This window comes from Musa acuminata, chromosome BXJ1-7 (assembly GCF_036884655.1).
Source record: "Musa acuminata AAA Group cultivar baxijiao chromosome BXJ1-7, Cavendish_Baxijiao_AAA, whole genome shotgun sequence".
Taxonomy (NCBI): Eukaryota; Viridiplantae; Streptophyta; class Magnoliopsida; order Zingiberales; family Musaceae; genus Musa; species Musa acuminata.
The window spans coordinates 43,700,154-43,720,476 of NC_088333.1; the positions used below are offsets into that span (position 1 = coordinate 43,700,154).

Genomic DNA, 20,323 nt, shown 5'->3' on the forward strand with positions numbered 1-20,323 from the left:
CGTCACAATAAAAAATCCTCATAAATGCCCACGTGACACTACTATAGAATAAGGTAGTGAACCAACTTTAGGCATTACCCCATGTTGTATAACATACTAGAATAGCATATAATATGTCGAAAGCTTCATAAATATGTCGTATGGGTGGTTGATTTGTCAAAGTCTTGATCAAGATCGTTATGGGTTAATTTGAGTTGATATTGGGGTCGAAACCATGCCAATTTGTCAAAAAAGTCATTGAGTTTGAACTGAAGCTGAGTTAGACCCATTAGAAGGTAAATTGGTAACCTAAATTAGGTTTGGGTGATGGTACTACTAGGCAAGTGGTAGTACCGAGTCAGTCGACAAATATTGTTCGTGATTTATCAATCTTTTTGGTAATGGTATTGTTTATGCTGATGATAGTACCACGTAAGTAGATGGTAGTACTGTTAGAGTCTAGATTTATAGTGTAGTTGCAGCAATAGTATTGTTTAATGCCAACAATAGTATCACCCTTATTATAAAATTTTAGGGATTTGAATTTTTTATTTTATTCTTGAAGATTTTTGGGGCCTATAAACATGGTCTGTACCGAATTGTACCGCTCAATACGGGCGATATGTACCGGTCCGATAGGTTACCGGTACGCAAATCGCCTGTTACCGATCCAAGTGCACTGTAGCATAGCTACAGTACTCGACACACCTGAATATATCGCTCGGTACACCTGGGTGTATCGCTCGGTATACCGTACCGTATCGGTACCGAGCCCAGGTCGAAATACCGATACAGTACGGTATTGCAAACCTTGCCTATAAATATCCTATTCAAGTTTGGTTAAAGCAGCATCCATTTCTGATATAGTAAAATATTATAAGCTCTTATTTTGAACATAGTTTGAGTCTCATTCTATTCTTGAGTTGGGTTGAAATTCTAGGTCCTAGAAGGTGAGAGAACTCTTGTAAAATGAGAGTACGTAAAAAATAAAAAAAATTATAATAATAGTAATTGATCTTAAAAAAAGAAGATTGATAGTAAAAATTAATAACCGAAAGAAAATGAACAAATGACTGTGAATTGATTTGCCAATATTTATTTGTTATTTATTTATGGCTTAGTTTTATTCTAATTTTAACTTAATTAATTGAGTTTTTAAAATATATTAATTTATCGATCAAATTATAAAATTAATTAAAAATACTATTATATTAATTTATCCCTTTTTAGTGCAATTAATATATTTTGGTTCTAAGTTGTTCCCCAAGTGTTCGACATATATAATGTGACCTCGCTAATCTTCCATGTGCATTCCATCACTACTGCGGTGGATTGAAACTATTGCCAAAGGCATGTATAACATTTTTCTCACGACCAACATCCAACATTAAGAGGCAAATAATCAATCATATAAAGTTTCCCACCACGAAATGTTGCGACTTCGGTGCTTGTCAAGTAATCGGATGACATTGTAATCGTATTCCACATGCGACCAATACGCATTACCGATAAAATCGATTCTCTCATGCACATAAGATTTTGTTGACTTGCTAAATCATATATGGTATCTTGTGTTGGATTCTGTCTCCTCATTCTGCATGATTAACAGATATCAGTGTTTTCATCTCAATCATCGAGCATCAATCACTCATGGATTTGATTAGACCACGCAATTTGTTGGGTTCTCGGTAATTTCCCTTGTCAGACCACATCTAATTGGATTTGTGGTCACCGAATTAAAGTCAATCATTTCCCATATGTGCATGAGGTTGGTCTTAATTAATTCCATTAGCACGGGAGATTGCCAGCCATTTCGGAGCCGATGACAAACCCAGACTTCTCCTTCGGTGAATGAACGAGCCCGACAAGTATTCGATGCGGACCCCACATTGACATTGAATGTACAGCGAGGCAAGAGAGCGAAATATTCTGCCGTAGACTCAGCCTTTGTTGCGTCCATTTCATCCGATTCTAACCTTATGTACATGAAGAGTAGTAGCCGAAAAGGACATGTAATGGCTGTGTATCTCCTGTTGCGATTTACAGATTGAACATGGCATCGACCGGTGTCTTCGACTCTGCTCGGTGCCCTTCCCTTCGTGGCTCACGGTTGACGAGCTTATGATCAATGCCGAGTCAAGAAGCGGCACCACACTCTTCTCTACTCCGGAATGCCACCCAACTCGGACTTGAAATCCCGTCCCTTGCCACCTCGTCTCTTGGAGCTGGGCCCTCTCCTCCTGCGCTGTGCCGGCGCCACCGCCGACCTTATAACGTCGGCGGAAGCTTCGGGGAAGACTAGGCGTCCGACAGGTCCTCCGCGGCAGTGGTAGCCATCGGAGTCCATGAGAGCCGCGCTGGCCTTCACGGCGAGCGCGGCCATCTCCTCCGCGTGGAGCGGCCGCCGCAGCATGGAGACGGGGAGGAGGAAGTAGAGCTGCCCGGGCTGCAGCTCGTCGTCGGCATTGACGGGCGAGACGAAGTCGTCGAACCCCATGTCGTCGGCGCTGCAGACGAAGCAGTTCGGGTCCTTCTGGAGCACGTGGGACGCCTTCACGGGCCGCGCGAACTCCTGCAGCTTCCCGTCCTGCAACACCAGCTTGGCGGTCGCGGTGGCCGCCACCACCGTCGTGGCGTCGCACGAGCTGCAGATCCCCATGGCAGTGGCTTGCGAGTGTCCACAGTGCAATAAGCGGGCCAGAGCCTTTTTATGGTGTCAGGCTTTGTGAGGGAGGAGGAGGAGGAGGAAGGCCATCATATATAGAGATAGGGAGATGCACGCAACGCTTCCATCAACTTTTCGTCTTAAGCGAGGAGGATGCCAACCAGGATAACGTGAAGAACAGGCTGTGTGTGGGACAGAGAGAAGAAGATGAAGGGGGGATTTAAGTATTAGATATCATAGTAATTAAGGGAGCAGAGATCACGATGCACGACAATGATCCATGCATGCATGGCTGTAGTTTGGTTGGATAGACCGACAGATTTGACCTCAGATTAGTCTCATTTATGGGGTAAACATGTTCTAATTCAAGCCTCAGTTAATTGCGAGTCCACGAGGAGATGAAGTCTGTAAGGTAAACTGATGGCAGAAGATCATGTGCAGGTGATGAACTAAATCTAATCAAATCAGCGTAGCTAAACACAACTCTTTAGATCCCAAAAAAAGCTGTCGGGAAGCTACCCACGTAGATTCCAGGCCCCAATAATTGGCCGGGAATGTTGCATGAAAGCCATGGCGTCCCTCCAGCCATATCCAACCTCAACAGTATCGGACAAACTGCAGGTGGACTTTCACGTCACTCTTGCAGAGGACTGAGAAACCTTCAAGTTCAATCTTATCCGAGAGCAACCCTACAGCTACCAAGTCCCTCACAAGGTGGAGATGGAGGGGCAAGCTCGGAATCCCACACATGGCCGAGCGATGCAGCGATTGGAGCGGACAGCAGCTCATTCGCTTATCTGGAATGTGGGGTTGGAGCCGTGAAGACCAATGCGTTGAAGCATTATATATCCATCCCCTGTTCTTCCCTGCCTTCTTCTCGCGATCATTGCGGTATGGTTTTCCGCCGGAGCCATCCCTCGAAGCTTCCTCCAGGACATGCACCTCCAACAGATGCAGATCAGGTATGGGATTCACGTGTCAACTGTAAATTATTGGAGGTCTCCTGCCAGATTCGGATGCACTCGCTCAGCAAGTTAGGTGAAGCATCCATGTCTCTAATCCCACTTTGAATGGACCAATGGTAATCAAGACTACCATTTTCCTCCTTCCACCTAATACAGAGTTCTTTAATCCACAGAATGGTTCTGGTCAGCGATGTCAGAGACATGTATAATGGTTTAGGTTTTGATGAGTCGATCCATGCCTAGTGTAGCAGATTAAATTGTTCGAGCTATAAATCCACCGATTAGGAAACAGATGCGGCACCAGACTCTGATAATGTTGGCCAGGATCATCTTCTTTGCAGCGGTCTCAGCAGCGACCTTAGCTGTTATCCTCCTGCCATTGCTCTCGCCTGTGCCGAGGAAATCAGAGAAGAGGCAAACAGGGCCATGGCTGGCCCTCTCCCTCTACGTTCATCCCCCCAGCCCCGGCCGTTCCCATCAGCGGGCAGGCCTGCATGGGCACAGCGCTTTCGTCTTCCGTCACGACCTCAGGGAGGGACCAGAGAACACGTCCCGGGTCATCGGCGGGGCGCGGGGCATCGTGCTACTTCCCGGTCGACAGCTTGAGCTATCCGCGTTCAATATCGTGCACCTCGCCCTCGACACGGCGGCGTATTCGGGGAGCCTCAGCGTGGAGGCGAGGCGGGTGGGGCGCAGGGGGAGGGAGGAGCTCGCGGTGGTGGGAGGAACCGGGTCCTTCGCCTTTGCCCGAGGCCATGCGGCATTTACCGTGACCAGGGAGAGGCGGCGATCGGATGCCGACGCCATCTACCGCTTGGATCTGCGGCTGATGCTCCCTGAGGAGTCTCCCACCATTCCTGGATGACGAAAGGGATGATGAAGCGGCCATGTTCATCAGAGTTTGCTTGTATACAGAGACGGACTCTAATTCTCCTTCTGCATCAGTTTTGTAGGCTCGCTAATTGTTCCTGCAATAGAACATACTACGATAAGATTTGTATTCTGGAATCAAAGGGAGGTGATCTCAAAGTTGAGATGTACGTCCTCTATGATATAATAACTGAGGATCGATATGTTTCTTCCTTCGTGACATATCGATCAATTTCATGCAGCTATTTATTAGAATGTATATGGAATTATGCATAGATGCTAAATCTTTTGCAATTTAGTAAATACAAGGAAACTTTCACATATTCCCGTTTGGAGAATCTTGGAATTATGTGTACATCTTTGATTTCTTGGACATATGCCATTATCAACTCTCTAAGTCCGTCCAATATGTACTAAGCAAATATATGTAATGAAAAGAAGGGTTGACTCATGAGTTGACTCATACAATGAATCGACTCATTCGAGTCTACCCGAGTTTACCTGATAGAATCGATGGGTTGATCCAAAAAGACAAGGCTAATTACATATTAATGAAAGTAAATATATGTAATGAAAAAAAGGGTTAACTCATCAGTTGGCTCGGCACAATGAATTGACTGGTTTTGAGTCTACTCGAGTTTACCTAATAGAACCAATGAGTTGATCTAAAATGACAAGGCTAATTACATATTACTGGAAGCAAATATATATAATGAAAAGAAGGGTTGACTCACCAATTGACTCGCACAATGAATCGATTCGTTCTGACTCTACTCGAGTTTACCTAGTGGAATCAATAGGTTGATCCAAAAAGACAAGGCTAATTACGTATTATCGGATGCGACGATGGAGTGCTCTACGGCTCTGTCACATAGCGACGTTTACGACATGAAGTCATTGGTGTCGGTCTTGGAATCATCAAGACCTTGTAGTTGGCTCCCTCACCCGCTCTCCAGAACCCTCAATAGTGCCTCCGCCTTGCTTTTCCCCCGTGCTCACCGTTGGTTAGAGCACTCATGGTTGCCTTCGCTACATCCACCTCCCTAACGTCCCCCATCCCCTTGTCTCTATCGCTTTTTACCAAGTTTAGCAATGCAGTTGTAATGTTTTTTCTCGCCCTCTAGCTCCCCCCAATTACTAGATCCACAATAATGTTGATGTCGTCCATCCTCCATAACACCTCCACACTCTTGTTGCATTCTACTAGTTGGACGATCATCATCGTCGCGTCTTCCACCACCTCCCTCCCCCCATCCTTCACCACTAGTGCAAAGAGGGGCAACATGATGCCCAACTCGATGAGGGCGATGCGGTTGAGCGAGTAGAGGGCCAAGCTGAAGAGGGACTCGAATGCATCCTTGATGAACCTAGTCGATGCATTGGGGATGCCGAGGAGGTCCACAAGGGTGACGATGAGGGACTTCTTTGACCTGATGATAGAGCGATACACTTTGATAGAGAGGAGGCTATAAAAGGTTATGATAGCATACTGAGCAGCATTATGGGAGAGGAGGCGGAGGCAATGGCAAGGGCATCGATGATACCTGGGGTGCACACGAGCGCCTCGTGGTGTGGAGATAGAGAGGTTGAGGAGGGCAACGACGGTGTTCTCCTAGGGCTCGATCGCGTACGAGTGGTGGCAGTGATGGTTGCAGAGACGAGCAGCAAGGAGGGGCATGGCATCAGCGTCAGCGTTGGTGAGGGGGGCACGCATCTTTGGGTCTTGCTTTGATAAGCGATGGATCTCCACGATAACATCGATAGCCAACTTCGATTTCGTGGTGGCGAAGCACCAACACATATGTAGAGAAGCAAAAGGGTTGCTCGGCAACTTCATCGGTGTCGATGCCAATGGCGTCACTATCCGTCATTGTCAACTGAAATATTAAAATTATTTTTTTACCATTTATTTTCGTGTTTCTATTAATAAAACTAATATCGACCTAAATGTTTCAATTTAGTAATAATAAGAATACAAATATAAATTTTTAAAGTGTAAAGATAGCGAGGGTAGCTAACTACGGAGCTAGTCTATAATTCGTCGCAAATATATATATAATGAAAGAAGGATTGAGTCGTGAGTTGACTCGGCACACTGGATCAACTCGTCCGAGGCTACTCGAGTTTACCGAATCGACTCAATGGGTTGATCGACAAGGACACGAGAAAGATAAGTGGAGGCGATGTGCACACGAAGCTTAGGGGACGAGCGACGAGCGCGAGCCCTAAATTTTTTTGGCTGTCGTCGCTGCCCGCATCGCCGGCCGGACTACCTTTCCCTGCCGTTGTCGCAAGCCATGCCGCCTCCTCTTGTTGGTATTGTTCTCTCTTCTCCTCCCGTCTCCTTCACTCTCTCGTCTCTTCTCCTCCTCTCGCCTCCCTCTCCTGTGCTCTTCACTCTTCCGCTGTCCTGCTTTATCCGCTCGTTCCCTCTCATGTGATCTTCTCTCTTCCTCTGTTCTGTTTTGACCTCTCCTCCCTTCTCTTATTTCTCATGTATCCATATTTATTTGCCGAGAAAAAAATTATAATTATACATGATGAACTTAGACAATTCTCCTCTGCATTCAAATGTTCCAATCTCGCGGAACCATGAAGCCTTCCTTCAGTTGCATTGTGTTTTGATTCACAAGCTTAGAAAACTTCTGTTCTCTGCATAAATAAGTTCTTTTTAGTGTTTTCTGTTTTTTGAATGCCTGAACATTAAATGATTTTGGCCTTAGGAACAGTAAGGACCATCCAATTTATGCGTGCATGACATGTTCTTGTGTTATAATTTCTTTATCGTTCGATTATCTTTGTCATAATGTCAATCTGGTAATGAAAATCATCATCTATTCTCCTTTTTTGTGCTTGAAACCAATAATGCTTATATTCATTTTGCAGCAAAAGGGATGGGGGAGGTTCTTCCTTTGGGGGCTAGCTTTTGGTATTCAATCAAATCTGGGCAACTGAAAATGTAGGTCTACTTATCATTAATAAGTTTGATCTGTATGTTTCTAGAGATATGATACTTTGAGCACCACATACTTTTTACTGTTTCCTACATGGCTTCACATTCTAAATTGCCCAACATATCATACTTTGCATGATCTAAATTACCTAATAACTCATATTTTACATGCTTTTCCTAAATTTTCTACCTCTTTTTGCATTTATTTTTCCATGAGTCAGGTATTTGGAAAGATTTTTTTTTTTTGCCTGAAATGAACATCCTCACAAGAATAGTTGTGATGGTTTTTATGTTTTAGTGATGTTATGGACCCTAATGCGGTTGTTTGTGATCATTTTCGGTTAGCGAGGGCAAAATTTACTCAAATCAAGGAACTTAGTTTCGCTCAGACCAGACCATGCCGACTAGTATCTAGCGATCTCCCCATTTTGGGTGGTCCAGTCCTGTTTTTCTTTTTTAGGTGGCAGCCCATTCTTTTATTTGTTCATATATTAAAGACATCATTGCTGCCTTTTATGGCTCACAGGTGACCCTAGCCCCACTCTGGCCTTCGTCACCCTCTCTGTTATGCTTTCCATCGCTCTCTCTGTTCCTCTCGTCTCATTTCAGAGACTTCTCTTCTTCTCCTTATCTTCCTCCTCTGCCTCCTATTCCTCCACCGTATCCCCTTGCTTCCTCCCCCAGCAGAATGGTACCACAGTATATGCTAGACTATTGTGTGTCCATACACAGGTATGGACTGGAACCATACTGGTCTGACCATAGATCCTTATGGATCCGGTACCTAAAATTGCATTTCATGATTTGAATATCAGTCTGACCAAACTGATATGAGTCGGGTACCTGAAATTGCACTCCTTGATTCAAATATCAGTCAATGGCCAGGGAGAGCAGAACAATTTTGGGTAAAGCATGTCGATCCCTAGTTATATTGTTGTAGCAAGTGAAGATAAATTTACCAAACACTCCATAGATGTTTCTTTCATTTCCATTCTATTTTAATTCATATTAAACACTTTGATTATTATTGTCTTTCATCCATATGACAATTGAGATCTGTAAATTATTCCAAAAAACTATCAACTTTGCTTTAAATTATGTAGTTTTTCTGTAATTGTTCTTATTGTCATGATTAATAAATTCATAGGTTATCACTCTCATATTAGCTGATGTTGTGGTTGTAATACTTAGCAATATGAAACTTGTTCAGAATTGGAACGCAGAACTTTTGTCAAGTGCATCACTGTGCCATGGTTGTCAGAAGCAATCATCCTCAAAATGCTGATCTTCCTCGCTACTACTCAAAAAGGGAGAAGAAACCATTTCCAATCCCCATACTGGAATTAAGGCGTACGGCAAGAGAGAGGCTTAAGAATGCCAAGAAATTGCCTAGGAAGCCAACACCGCCACCTAGAAATGGAATGCTGGTTCAAAGCTTAATACCAGTTGCATATGAAGTGATGAATGCAAGGATCTTGCTGACAAATAATCTGAAAAGGCTTATGAAAGTAATACCGGTTCTAGCATGCAAGTAAGTTTCTTTAGAGCTTTTTCTTTATTCTTATCTGATGTCCATTTAAATTGCAGTATTGCATTGTTACTTGGACTGGACATTTTGCCTGATGTTTGGTTTACTGTTCTGCAAGGATTATGAATTTCTTGTTCCACATGAATCTTAAGATTCACTTGATCTGCAGTGAGCAGGCATTTATAGATCATGAATGAACAATGTTAAATTAGCACCATTGTTTAGTTATGTATCTTGTTAATCACCTAAAACATATTTTTATGGGGCTGGAGATCACTCACGAAAATTGTTGCAGGTATTGCAATGAGATACATGTGGGAGCAACTGGGCATCCCTTCAAAACATGTCGAGGCTTGCGAGCTGATCACCGCAAGGGCCTTCATGAGTGGATAACTGCAACAGTAGAAGATGTACTCACACCCATTGAGACCTTTCATCTCTCAGATCGCCTTGGGAAGCGCATATCTCATGAGGAGAGGTTCTCCATTCCTCGTATCCCAGCTGTAGTAGAGCTCTGTGTCCAGGCTGGTGTTGATCTGCCAGACTTTCCCATCAAAAGACGAAGGAAGCCGGTCATTCGCCTGGGAAGGAGTGAGATCATTGATGCTGATGAGGATGACTTGCCTGACCCCAGACCCTGTAAATTTAAGAAGCCCATTCTGGATGAAGTACCTGACTGTGAGATTGTGCCACCGGCGAATGCTGAGGAGACTGCTTCCCTATCCGAGGCAACACTTGAAGCATGGGAGACCTTGCGGCAGGGTGCTGCAAAGCTTATGAGGAAATATCCAGTAAGAGTCTGTGGATACTGCCCAGAGGTGCATGTTGGACCTAGCGGGCATAAGGCTCAGAATTGCGGGGCACACAAGCACCAGCAACGCAATGGGCAGCACGGATGGCAATCAGCAACGCTTGATGACTTGATACCACCCAGGTATGTTTGGCATGTCCCTGAGACGGTCCTGGAGCTGCAACGGGATCTGAGGAATTTCTATGGGCAAGCACCAGCTGTTGTCGAGCTGTGTGTTCAGGGTGGTGCGGCAGTGCCCGAATGCTATAAACCTACCATGAGACTAGATATTGGCATACCTACCAACTTGAGAGAAGCTGAGATGGTGGTATAATGTAGTTTGTATTGTAGATGCAAAATGAGCTGAAATTTCAACAACCCAGTAATGGACAAGCAATTGGAATCCTGAGATGGTGGTATAATGTAGTTTGTACTGTAGATGCAAAATGAACTGAAATTTCAACAACTCAGGAATGGGCAAGCAATTGGAATTCTGTAATATCTTGTTTCAACCTCTACCTAGCTTCTCGGCAACTGTGGCACTCCACAAGTCTTGTGATGCTAAATTTTGAGATGATGTATACTGCAACTTGCTCTTGAGCATTTCCAGGGTAAGATGTATAGTGGTGTTGAATGGTGTGGGACCATGGTGGCTGCGTGCATGACTTGGGGCAATTCTTGCACGGTTAAGAATTCTCATGGGGATGGATCCATGCTCAGTGGAGCTCAGGGCATTGCAGGGACCTCCACATTCTTCTCTTTGGTTTACCATTTGCATGTTGAAATCAAGTTCATGTCAAGATTTGGATTTTACTGATCAGCTTAATGTTTTGTAGGCCGACCAACTTTCTGCAGCTCGTTTACGGGTGTGGCCCCGAGTGAATTCATGGTTGGTCCTGATGAGCTGACATTTTTGTTTCTAGAATTGAATGCTATCACCCAATATGACGGGGTTTTGATCACTGTTAGTCCAGGTATGTGTTGACCCTTCTGGCCATCAAAATACAACAAAACTCATGTAGTGGCAGTAGTTGGCAGATGTCAGAATGGCACCTCTGCATCAGACGCGATCTGCTGTTTGCATCAACACTTGAAATCTTAGGATCAAGGAAGAAGACGACCCTGTCCCTCTGCAGCTTCAAATGGTTCTACGCCTCAATTCTCCTCCTTGAACTCAAATGCGTGCAAGCTGTCCACCAGCGGCTTGCGTGACAACGACAAGACGAATGCTGCATGCCTAATGAAGGATCGTAATGGTTGCATTTAATTTTATAATTTATCTCATCTTTCGTACAAATATATCGATCGGACATTGATACGATATATATCAAATTATTTTGATATATTGACATATAATACGGTGGGATATATTAATAAATTAATATATATTATTTATATTAATTTTTTTATTAGATTGATACGTACCGTCCGTTTTCATTATCAATATGTCAGTAAAATTAGATCGATCGTTTTTTAGGGTAATATATGAAAAATTAAACATTCTACTGTACAAATATCAAAAACGAGATTTTCCTTTTACTTTTACCCTATGCTGCAGGGAAATTACTAGCTCGAAAAATATTTTGATGATTATATATTTTTAGATTTTTTAATTTTTTTCTTATATAGTACTCTTGTTTTTTATAATCCTAAAAATATATTTCCTTCCCACCGTAACTCTCTCACGACATTCAAAGTGATTATTTTCCTTTGTATCGTTACTTACAGTAAAATAATCTATTATCTGTGCTTACATTGCCCACAAAGATCCGAGAGAAAAGGCATATGTGAAAGTGAGGAGTGGGGTGCAATGAGAAAGAATAAACCCCGAGACAATGGACGATGCCGTTGTTCATCGAAAGCAACAGGGAAAACAAAAGAGTATTTTCGAAATTATAGAAAAAAAAGATGTTATCTAGGAAAAATAAAAATAAAAATAATTGCATAAAAGGGGGATTTTTTTAAAAGAAAATCACAGATAAAAATATTTTTCTGTTTAAAATATTTATATTAAATCTGGGCGTAAAGACCGCCAAATGTAGTTGACGCATCTGCAGCTCCATAATGCCCAGCTTGACGTTTCTTGCCTACGATCCTATCTCTTGGCAGCGATCACATGACCCCGCTCTGTCTCTCATTCAATTCAATTTCCTCCCGCAACCAACTTCTTTAATTCCGCCAACCCTTCACTACACTTCCTCCTCTCCTCTACGCTCAATCTTCCTCATCGGCAATTCTGTGCTCCTGGATAACCGCATTGGACAAGCAAGCAGCGGCAGAGCAAGGGAAGCATGGAAGTCTATACTATTCAGGTTGAGGAAGGGAAGCCGACAGTGGGAAACAAGCCCTCCTGCGGTCCTGTTTATCGATGTATCTATGCGAAAGATGGTCTCCTCGAATCACCTGTTGGAATCGATTCCCCCTGGGATTTCTTTAGGTCTGCTTCGATGTACACCGTTGTGTCTTCGTTATGGTGTTCTTGATTTAGAATGTTTGCTTAAATCGTTTATATGTCCATCGATTTTCAAGTCTTACTATTTTCCAGTCTCTTTTGGAGTTCAATATAGCTATTAATCTACTACACTCGGTAAAAACGTACTAAAAGATCGAATTTTGACGCAAAAGATGATATTTTTTCCTGTTATTGCATATTTTCCTGTATGGTTTGATTGTAACCTTGGGTTTTCTTTCAGCGAGTCGGTTAAGAGATACCCTAAGAACCAAATGCTTGGTCGTCGTCAAGTGATTGATGGAAAGGTATTACATTGCAGAAGCAGCCTCACTGTGATGCCAAGAGCCATCTTCCAGCCAACATGCAAAAATATTTAGTTGTTTTTATTATTGTTTTGATCACTTGTTCTGGACTACTTTTACTGCTTATTTAATGTTATGACTAAGCAAAAAAGTTTGAGCTTCTTGAGAGATAACTAAAGATTTTAATTTACAGGCAGGAAATTATGTATGGCAAACATATGAGGAGGCTTATGAAGTAGCTCTAAAGATTGGATCAGCCATAAGGCAGACTGGTGTCAATCTGGTGAGCTGATCTAGATGCTTATGCACTCTTGAAAGCATGGCTATGTTATCCTTTTTACTCAAGTAATAGGTCCTACTACATCAGGCAAAGTAAAGGGTATTTTACAATGTCCTGCCTTTATTTTAGGGAGACTGCTGTGGGATATATGGATCTAACTGTCCTGAATGGTTGATTGCCATGGAGGTACTGTCTTTCTCATCTTGTACGCTCATATTGCTTATGTAGGAACCATTTTTTAATCACCACTTGTTGAGGACATAAATTGTTTGATTAAATATTCATGAGAAACTTTTTCTGTAGTACCATGCATAAGCTTGAGAAATTAATACACTAGATATTCATCTGAAGTTTCTGATCATGTATCAGAACAACCAATTACGGTTTGACCCTCTGTATGAACTGCATCTCTGTTTCTGGATTGGAGAAATCATTTGATAATTTTTGCAGGCCTGCAATAGCCAAGGAATCTGTTACGTGCCACTATATGACAGCCTTGGTATGTTCCTTATGTTAGCCTTCCAAGTCACATCCATTTTGTACTCAGTAATATGAATTCAACATGTCTTGCAGACAAAGTCACATTGTGGCACATCATCAACTTTCCTGTATTGATAAATCCTGAAACTTAAACAATTTAGATTACTTGTCCCTTGTCGGACCAAACAGGGAGCACTTTTAAGTTACTGTTGTTCTAAACAATGTATTATCTCATGTTCCTCAAAAGGGATACTCTAAACAGATGAATTGTATGTTCTTTGATTATTTTGTCTGCAATTTCAAGTGTCACTTTGCTTTGCGATTAAGTTTGTTTAAATTATATAACATCATTTGCTTCTTCGCAGCTCTAATTGTTTGTTTGTTTGTTTGTTTTTTCCATGTAATGAAGGTCCAAATGCTGTAGAATTTATTATCAACCATGCAGAAGTCTCAATAGCATTTGTCCAGGAAAACAAGATGCATTCTGTAAGTTGGAACTTTTCATTGTCCTTTTAAAGTTACGTCAAGTTATTTTAGCCAACTAACTCCGAATGAATACATTCTTTGTAATTTAAATCACACACCTCCTTATTTAAACGCCAATGTTGCTTTCGGTTTTAAAAGTTTGATATGAATGGACATGGCCAAATTAACATAAAAAATTAGTAAATGTCCCACGTTATGGTTTGATGAATACTTGATGGGTTGTCATTTCACTGTTTTTTGTCCTCTACTTGAATCCCTCTCAGACACCACATCACAGGTTTGACTCTTGTAATATTATACAATTTGCAAGATGACAAATGAATGGAACGTGCTAGTTGTTAACTACCATAAGCTTTTTACTCAATATGTGGATGTTTTCAGTGGAATTCCTTTGGTAACTCTTTTTTTCAAGTTCAATCTGAACCTTGTAAACTCTTTATGCTTACAAAGAACATTCATATGTTACAGCTCTCCTTGTTGTTCGAGAAGGAACCATCGGTGTGCAACTAATATCCGAAGTTTTGAGATTCCTTCCTATGCATGTTTAAACTCATCTGATTTATTGGAGAATTACACAAATTTGGGATCTGGTTCAAATGGTCTTCATCATGTGACACCACTACTTTTGATTGATAAAAATCAACTATGGGTGACGTATGAAGGAAGCTTAAAATTAGTTGTCTATCTGTCCACCTAGGTAGTGAATGCATTCCTTCTGTAAACAAGCATTAGTTGATAGATTCCTCTACAATTCCTTTTTTTTTTTTTTTCAGAAGATGACAATTTATATTCCTGTAACCTTACAGAACTGAACAATATGTGTGTTGTTGACACTATTTTTTTAGTAATAACTCTCTTCTCTTTCAGATATTGATGTGTCTTCCAAGGTGTGCACATCTTAAGAGTATGTAGAAGTCTTATTCTATGTATTTATAAACTTCCAGCTCAGTTTTGTAATACTCACATGTTTGAAATTGATACTGACTCCAGCCATTGTTAGCTTCGGAATGGTAACTGGTGAACAGAAAAAGGAAGCTGAAAATGTTGGAGTATCTTGCTTTTCATGGCAGGAATTCGTTTTCATGGTAATTGTTACCTTTTTTTGAGTTAATATTCCTGCTGAAGTTACAGTCTGTTTCTTATATTTCAGACCTTGTCAGTGCTTGTTGTTGTGCAAGGAGCAGTTTGCACTTTCTTCAAGCTGAAATTATGAGTTACTTTTCTACCTAATCTTGATTACTCGAAACTATTTTACAGTAAAGCCTGTAGAAACTGTGGATCTGCTTCCCAACTTAAAAAAATGTTCTTCATATGCCCCTACTTCAAGAGGTTCCCAACTTCTATACTTTATAGGAAAATATTCTGATTTTTTATCTTGCTTGGTTATATGTTTGTGTTTATCCTTAGAAAACTACTTACATTCTTTCCAACTATTAAAAGTTATAGGAAAATATTTTGATTTTTTTTTATCTTGTTTGGTGATATGTTTGTGTTTCTCCTCAGAAAAGAAAAGCTACTTACAGGGTAATGCAAGCAGGGAAGCCAATTATACAAGACATATTGCAAATGTAGAAGCCTCATTTACACCAGTTTGATGAAAACTAATATCTTGTTCTTATAGGCAACTGTGAACTGCAAACTTCCACCTAAGAGAAAGGATGACATTTGCACAATAATGTACACCAGTGGGACAACTGGTGAGCCAAAAGGTGTGATATTGACAAACAAAGCGATCATAGCTGAGGTCATCAATAATGAACATCTGCTTCGTGAGACTGATAAAGTGGTAAGACCTCGGTTATCATCTTTCTGTTCTCTTTTTTTGTGAATTACCTGCCACTAAGACATGGCTCTATGATTTACATGTTTCATATTATTAATTGGTGGTACATTTTATATTCCTTTCTTAGTTTACAGAGGAAGATTCATACTTGTCGTTCCTTCCATTAGCACATGTCTTTGATCAGATAATGGAAATCTACTGCATCTATAAGGGTGCCTCCATTGGATTTTGGCAAGGGGTAGGGCCTATGTTACAGTCTCTTCCTATGAAAGCTATACCTGCGTCCAATTCCTACTTAAATACCTCCTCATAATTGAAGGATGTTAGGTATTTGATGGAGGACATCCAGGAACTAAAGCCTACAATATTTTGTGGTGTTCCTCGAGTTTATGACCGTATATATACAGGTATGATCCTCTTCTGATTTCCTATTCGGTCAGTCTTTGAACATACATACAATTTCTTTGTTCCTAAAGAATTTTGTGGACGAAAGGCATCAATCAGAAGATCTCATCTGGAGGACTGTTAGCAAGGATGTCGTTCCAGTTTGCTTATGTCTAGTACGTATAGTGCTCATTCCTATCCATTGTTTAGGATCTAGTTGCTTTGCCTAAAGCACATTTGTAAGTTACATTGTGCCTTTTTGTCAGCAAGTTGCAGAAACTGAGGAGAGGGTTCAAACAAGATGAAGCATCGCCGTCCATCGACCGTCTAATCTTCAACAAAGTTGGCATCTACTTCAATCTCCCCGTTTAATTATTTGTTTTTCCAACCATGCCTCGATCATACTTGCTCAATCGTGATTATAGATCAGACAAGTCACAGGAGGCCGTGTGCGCATAATGATATCTGGAGCTGCACCATTGCCGAGGCATGTGGAAGAGTTTCTTAGAGTAACCACATGCAGTGTAGTCATACAAGGATATGGTAATCCATCTGTTGTGCTTTCTCAGCAAATGAATGATATGCTCATAAGCTTCAGAAATTTCCATGTTCAACAAGTAAAAGACCAACAAAAAGTGATGGTGATACGAACTCATGGCTCATATTCAGGTCTTACGGAAAGCTGTTCTGGGTGCTTCACTTCCATAGCAAATGTATTCTCCATGATGGGAACGGTTGGGGTTCCTGCTGCAACTATAGAGGCAAGACTTGAGTCAGTGTTGGAACTGGGGTATGATGCACTCTCAGATGTACCCCGAGGAGAGATTTGCTTGAGGGGGAACACATTGTTCTCTGGCTACCACAAGCGCGCAGACCTCTTAGATGAAGTTCTTGTGGATGGTTGGTTTCATACAGGTAAAGGTTCTACATGGCCATGTAGTTCGGAAACATGGTCTTGACATTTTGCTTGATTAAGTATTTGAATTGTGTAGGTGATATCGGAGAATGGCAACCCAATGGTGCAATGAAGATCATAGACAGAAAGAAGAACATCTTTAAATTGTCCCAAGGAGAATATGTTGCTGTGGAAGTCCTCGAAAACACATACATGCAGTGTCCTCTCGTCGCCTCGGTATGGTACAGAAGCTCTTCCTTCCATCTGTAGCTAAAATTAGATGGCAGTTGATCATTCTTGTGTGATGATGATATCTTTGTCCTGTAGGTTTGGGTCTACGGAAACAGCTTCGAGTCCTTTCTTGTGAGCGTCGTTGTTCCTGAGAAGAACTCATTAGAGGAATGGGCAGCAGCCAATAAGGCGAAAGGTAGCTTTGAACTGTTGTGCAAGCATCCTGAAGCAAGGAAGCACGTTCTCGAGGAGCTCAATTACACTGCTCGCAAACACCAAGTACGTCAACAGTCTATGAAATTTCCAACCAATTCATTCGACGAACATGCTAATCTGATTTGTTTGGCATCACTTTGCTTCAGCTAAAGGGATTCGAGATGTTGAAAGCAGTTCATCTTGAGCCAAGACCATTTGACATGGAGAGGGACCTCATCACTCCGACCTTCAAACTGAAGCGGCCGCAATTGCTCAAACATTTCAAGGTAAGCAGACACATTTATCAGTCCGAGTTTATGCCGATCTCCCTTTCCTACAAGTCCAGTTTTTCTCAATGAATTTGACTGATAATTTCAGGAATGCATTGATGGGCTTTACCGAGAAGCTAAAGTTCTCTAAATTGGACAAGTAGGCACTCGTATGCGACGCTCAACTTGAAATGCTTGCAAGTTCAATAATCAGTCATGGTAGGATCTCTCTTCCTACCATGTTTAGAAGCAATCATGAAGTGGAGGAATATAATTAAAAGAACAAAATAAGTATGTTTTTTGGGTATTCCTTTGTAATTGTTGCCTTGATACTCTTACAAGAAATTGCTTTATCATCAGCAAGTTTCTACGAATATGTTCTTTGTTTCCTCCTACAACAGAAATGAATGATGAACTACCAAGTCCATCTTTTTCTTGAATAAGAAGAGAGACTCGAAAAAGAATCAGGCTGGAAAATTTGCTCCGACAAATTGTTGCTGAAATCATGTTCTTCGGATCATTCCTTTGCCTTTATCAGAGACATGGCAGCTTATATCTTGTTCATTTTTGCTGTGCTGCATCGAGAGCTTGGAGAGGAGGAAAACGCAAGCTGAGGACACAAACACCGCTGCGGCAAAACAAGCCAAGTCCATCCCACTCGCCAGTCGAACGTTCTTGAACTTGTCCACCACTCCTGTTTGAAGAATCAGGAGAACTGCATGCCCGAGTCTGGATTTCGCATGCGACATCGACTGCATCTCCATGCTATCAGCAAGCTTCTGAAATGGTTTTTCCGCAGTGATTGTTAGTTAGGGTTCTGAGTACATGCACAAGAGCAAGAACGACTTCTGGTTCTACTAAACCTGACCTTGAGATTGAATGATCCAAAGCAGGATTTAGCTGTTTGCCACCCTCTTTTCTGCTTCATCTCTTCGGAGCTTGCAAACATGACGTACAAGCTTATTCCGAAAGTAAGCAGAGCAGTCCCCACGAGGAACATATCTGTGCATAGAATTCATGTTATGCTGGGATGAACGTCCCAAATGATCAGCGGCAGGTTATCGGGGACACGGCAAGGAGGAAGAAACTGTTACCTATGGCTTCCACAAGTGACCGTATGATTCCACCTTGATCCATGCCTGGCTGGAAATATTGGCAATATGATTCCAGAACAAAGAAGCAACCCTGCAAGCCACCATAGCAACAGCAACATTCTATATCAGAAACCTCATAGATTCTCTGTCACTCGTGATTCGGAACACACAGGCTTAAATGATCACCTCGACGAAGCACAAGATTGAGCCTATGAGAGATCCTGCAACCGCGATCAGTGTGAAGGATCGGCAACCGGTGACTCCCTGCGGTAAGCAAGCATGAGTTTGGTGGCGGAGGAATGGAAGAGGATGCGTGAGGTGTACCTTTTCGATTAGGATCTCCGCAACAGTTCTCCAGTTCTTCACCCAGACTGCCCGTTTCGATGGGTCCAGGAGTCGGCGGGCCGCGTCGGCCAGTTCGGTTATCAGGGTGGAGAGATGTACGATCTCCATTCCTTCTGCAGACGAAGGCTTCTGCTTTGTGTCGGGCAAGACGACGGTGGCGTCGGACGCCGCCGCCACCTTCTTCCTCCCTTGGCAGCCTGCCAAGCGCTGCTTCTCTCCTCCCCTCCATGCAAATCTCGGAGGCGGAAGACGAGAGCAAGAGCTGGAAGAAGGAAGACGATCCGACCGAAGAGCTCTAGTGGTTCTCAGCAATCTGCTTGCTCCAGACATCCTTCTCTCTTCTCTCTCTCGACCTTCCCTACCTCGATTCTTCTCGGTACGAAGGCTTACAACTCTCCACACTAATCTCTCTCTCTCTCTCTCTCTCTCTCTCTCTCTCTCTCTCTATATATATATATATATATATATATAGACATACACACACGAAGAGATTTCTTTTAGAGGAAGATTCATGGAATATTGGAATCGGCATTGCGACAAGGAAGGCAATTCAAACTCGGTATATGCCGTTCGTACCGCTCGTGGGACCGAGAGCGCTCGGAGCCGGGCGTTTGGTTCAGAGGATCTTTTCCTGCGACGTCCGCGCCCGCGACTTCGAGGCTTCGCGTAGGGCAACAGGGGCCGCTCGTTCGGTCTCGCTACCTTGGGTCGCAAACCTGCGGGCTCTGCGTGAGGAAGCGGTGGCGTAAGCCTCGGCAATCCACGGACGGTGTGGAAACCGTGGCAGCAGCGTCTTCGGGTGGCTCTCTCCTGCGCCACAAGAACGTGCATGTGTGCTGGCTCGAGCAGTAAACGCAGGCCGTCGCTGCACATGTGACTCGGGGGGGTGCGATTCGAGGAGATCGGAGTTGCCGGCCTCGTTCATTGCATCCGGAGAAGAATCAACGCGTGCTTTGAAAAGTGGGTCCGGGAAGGGAAGGCTGCTCCAGAATTGTGTCACTCTTTCGTATGCTATACGTATTTTCACGCGGATGGAAGCCATTCAATTTGACTTCTACGGCGGTAATAAGGAGGTGTCACATTATTGAAAAATCTTGATTATTTATCAAAAATATCTTGAACTTCAATTTTATCTCTGTCACTTTATCTTTACAAATAATAATAATAATAATAATAATAATAATGATAAATCTTTGTTATGAAAACATATGTATATAAATGAGTCCGCGACAGACGACACCAAAACCGTTCTTCGAACGATCAAGCGATCAGCACGATTCTTAAGGCAGGAAGAGCATGCTTTTAGATTCGTGCAACGACAATTAAACAAAAAAGAGTTACCTCACCGGTTCTGCCGGATCCAAACTGGACTCAGGG

At 42.5% G+C, this 20,323-nt stretch overlaps 6 protein-coding genes across 8 annotated transcripts; 3 read left to right on the plus strand and 3 right to left on the minus strand.

The window, feature by feature from the left end:
• Window positions 1-1,434: 1,434 nt before the first annotated feature.
• Window positions 1,435-2,839, minus strand: LOC135679633 (uncharacterized). Its single transcript, XM_065193602.1, has one exon. The coding sequence runs from the start codon at window positions 2,636-2,638 to the stop codon at window positions 2,141-2,143; it is 498 nt and encodes a 165-aa protein (XP_065049674.1). The 5' UTR covers window positions 2,639-2,839; the 3' UTR covers window positions 1,435-2,140.
• A 631-nt stretch (window positions 2,840-3,470) lies between these two features.
• LOC103993093 (pterocarpan synthase 1) lies at window positions 3,471-4,800 on the plus strand. 2 transcript variants are annotated; one of them, XM_018828868.2, is made up of 2 exons: window positions 3,471-3,682; window positions 3,783-4,800. In XM_018828868.2, the coding sequence occupies exon 2, from the start codon at window positions 3,902-3,904 to the stop codon at window positions 4,472-4,474; it is 573 nt and encodes a 190-aa protein (XP_018684413.2). In that variant the 5' UTR covers window positions 3,471-3,682; window positions 3,783-3,901; the 3' UTR covers window positions 4,475-4,800. The 2 variants fall into 2 exon arrangements, with proteins under 2 accessions (XP_018684413.2, XP_065049675.1); XM_065193603.1 differs by having other exon boundaries at window positions 3,496-3,606.
• Window positions 4,801-5,599: 799 nt separating this feature from the next.
• LOC135679792 (uncharacterized) lies at window positions 5,600-6,193 on the minus strand. The gene is made up of 2 exons (XM_065193774.1): window positions 6,111-6,193; window positions 5,600-5,909 (listed from the first exon to the last, which is right to left on the minus strand). The coding sequence occupies exons 1-2, from the start codon at window positions 6,191-6,193 to the stop codon at window positions 5,600-5,602; spliced, it is 393 nt and encodes a 130-aa protein (XP_065049846.1).
• Window positions 6,194-6,637: 444 nt separating this feature from the next.
• On the plus strand, window positions 6,638-10,249 carry LOC103993090 (APO protein 2, chloroplastic). The gene is made up of 4 exons (XM_065193604.1): window positions 6,638-6,795; window positions 7,366-7,438; window positions 8,643-8,963; window positions 9,256-10,249. The coding sequence occupies exons 1-4, from the start codon at window positions 6,663-6,665 to the stop codon at window positions 10,082-10,084; spliced, it is 1,356 nt and encodes a 451-aa protein (XP_065049676.1). The 5' UTR covers window positions 6,638-6,662; the 3' UTR covers window positions 10,085-10,249.
• A 1,609-nt stretch (window positions 10,250-11,858) lies between these two features.
• Window positions 11,859-17,875, plus strand: LOC135679634 (probable CoA ligase CCL6). 2 transcript variants are annotated; one of them, XM_065193605.1, is made up of 19 exons: window positions 11,859-12,187; window positions 12,444-12,507; window positions 12,698-12,787; window positions 12,914-12,970; window positions 13,235-13,283; window positions 13,674-13,750; window positions 14,618-14,654; window positions 14,741-14,835; window positions 15,372-15,536; window positions 15,661-15,771; window positions 15,853-15,940; window positions 16,027-16,093; window positions 16,184-16,259; window positions 16,343-16,460; window positions 16,587-16,832; window positions 16,910-17,049; window positions 17,140-17,322; window positions 17,406-17,525; window positions 17,617-17,875. In XM_065193605.1, exons 1-19 carry the CDS (start codon window positions 12,042-12,044, stop codon window positions 17,656-17,658), a joined length of 1,971 nt encoding a protein of 656 aa, XP_065049677.1. In that variant the 5' UTR covers window positions 11,859-12,041; the 3' UTR covers window positions 17,659-17,875. The 2 variants fall into 2 exon arrangements, with proteins under 2 accessions (XP_065049677.1, XP_065049678.1); XM_065193606.1 differs by lacking the exons at window positions 11,859-12,187; window positions 12,444-12,507; window positions 13,235-13,283 and having other exon boundaries at window positions 12,692-12,787.
• On the minus strand, window positions 17,782-19,369 carry LOC135679635 (uncharacterized). The gene is made up of 5 exons (XM_065193607.1): window positions 18,926-19,369; window positions 18,788-18,865; window positions 18,602-18,692; window positions 18,376-18,509; window positions 17,782-18,286 (listed from the first exon to the last, which is right to left on the minus strand). Exons 1-5 carry the CDS (start codon window positions 19,274-19,276, stop codon window positions 18,011-18,013), a joined length of 930 nt encoding a protein of 309 aa, XP_065049679.1. The 5' UTR covers window positions 19,277-19,369; the 3' UTR covers window positions 17,782-18,010.
• Window positions 19,370-20,323: the final 954 nt, after the last annotated feature.

What these genes read in the sequence shown, in the direction of transcription:
- LOC135679633 (XM_065193602.1), bottom strand. Translation starts at nt 2,638, where the DNA reads ATGGGGATCTGCAGCTCGTGCGACGCCACGACGGTGGTGGCGGCCACC.
- LOC103993093 (XM_018828868.2), top strand. Translation starts at nt 3,902, where the DNA reads ATGCGGCACCAGACTCTGATAATGTTGGCCAGGATCATCTTCTTTGCA.
- LOC135679792 (XM_065193774.1), bottom strand. Translation starts at nt 6,193, where the DNA reads ATGCGTGCCCCCCTCACCAACGCTGACGCTGATGCCATGCCCCTCCTT. An exon ending in AACCATCACTGCCACCACTC is followed by an intron (nt 5,910 to 6,110) that starts GTACGCGATCGA and finishes CTCTATCATCAG; the next exon opens with GTCAAAGAAGTCCCTCATCG.
- LOC103993090 (XM_065193604.1), top strand. Translation starts at nt 6,663, where the DNA reads ATGTGCACACGAAGCTTAGGGGACGAGCGACGAGCGCGAGCCCTAAAT. An exon ending in CATGCCGCCTCCTCTTGTTG is followed by an intron (nt 6,796 to 7,365) that starts GTATTGTTCTCT and finishes TTCATTTTGCAG; the next exon opens with CAAAAGGGATGGGGGAGGTT. An exon ending in AAATCTGGGCAACTGAAAAT is followed by an intron (nt 7,439 to 8,642) that starts GTAGGTCTACTT and finishes AAACTTGTTCAG; the next exon opens with AATTGGAACGCAGAACTTTT.
- LOC135679634 (XM_065193605.1), top strand. Translation starts at nt 12,042, where the DNA reads ATGGAAGTCTATACTATTCAGGTTGAGGAAGGGAAGCCGACAGTGGGA. An exon ending in TCCCCCTGGGATTTCTTTAG is followed by an intron (nt 12,188 to 12,443) that starts GTCTGCTTCGAT and finishes GTTTTCTTTCAG; the next exon opens with CGAGTCGGTTAAGAGATACC. An exon ending in AAGGTGTGCACATCTTAAGA is followed by an intron (nt 14,655 to 14,740) that starts GTATGTAGAAGT and finishes TACTGACTCCAG; the next exon opens with CCATTGTTAGCTTCGGAATG.
- LOC135679635 (XM_065193607.1), bottom strand. Translation starts at nt 19,276, where the DNA reads ATGTCTGGAGCAAGCAGATTGCTGAGAACCACTAGAGCTCTTCGGTCG. An exon ending in CGGAGATCCTAATCGAAAAG is followed by an intron (nt 18,866 to 18,925) that starts GTACACCTCACG and finishes TGCTTACCGCAG; the next exon opens with GGAGTCACCGGTTGCCGATC. An exon ending in TTGGATCATTCAATCTCAAG is followed by an intron (nt 18,287 to 18,375) that starts GTCAGGTTTAGT and finishes AAACCATTTCAG; the next exon opens with AAGCTTGCTGATAGCATGGA.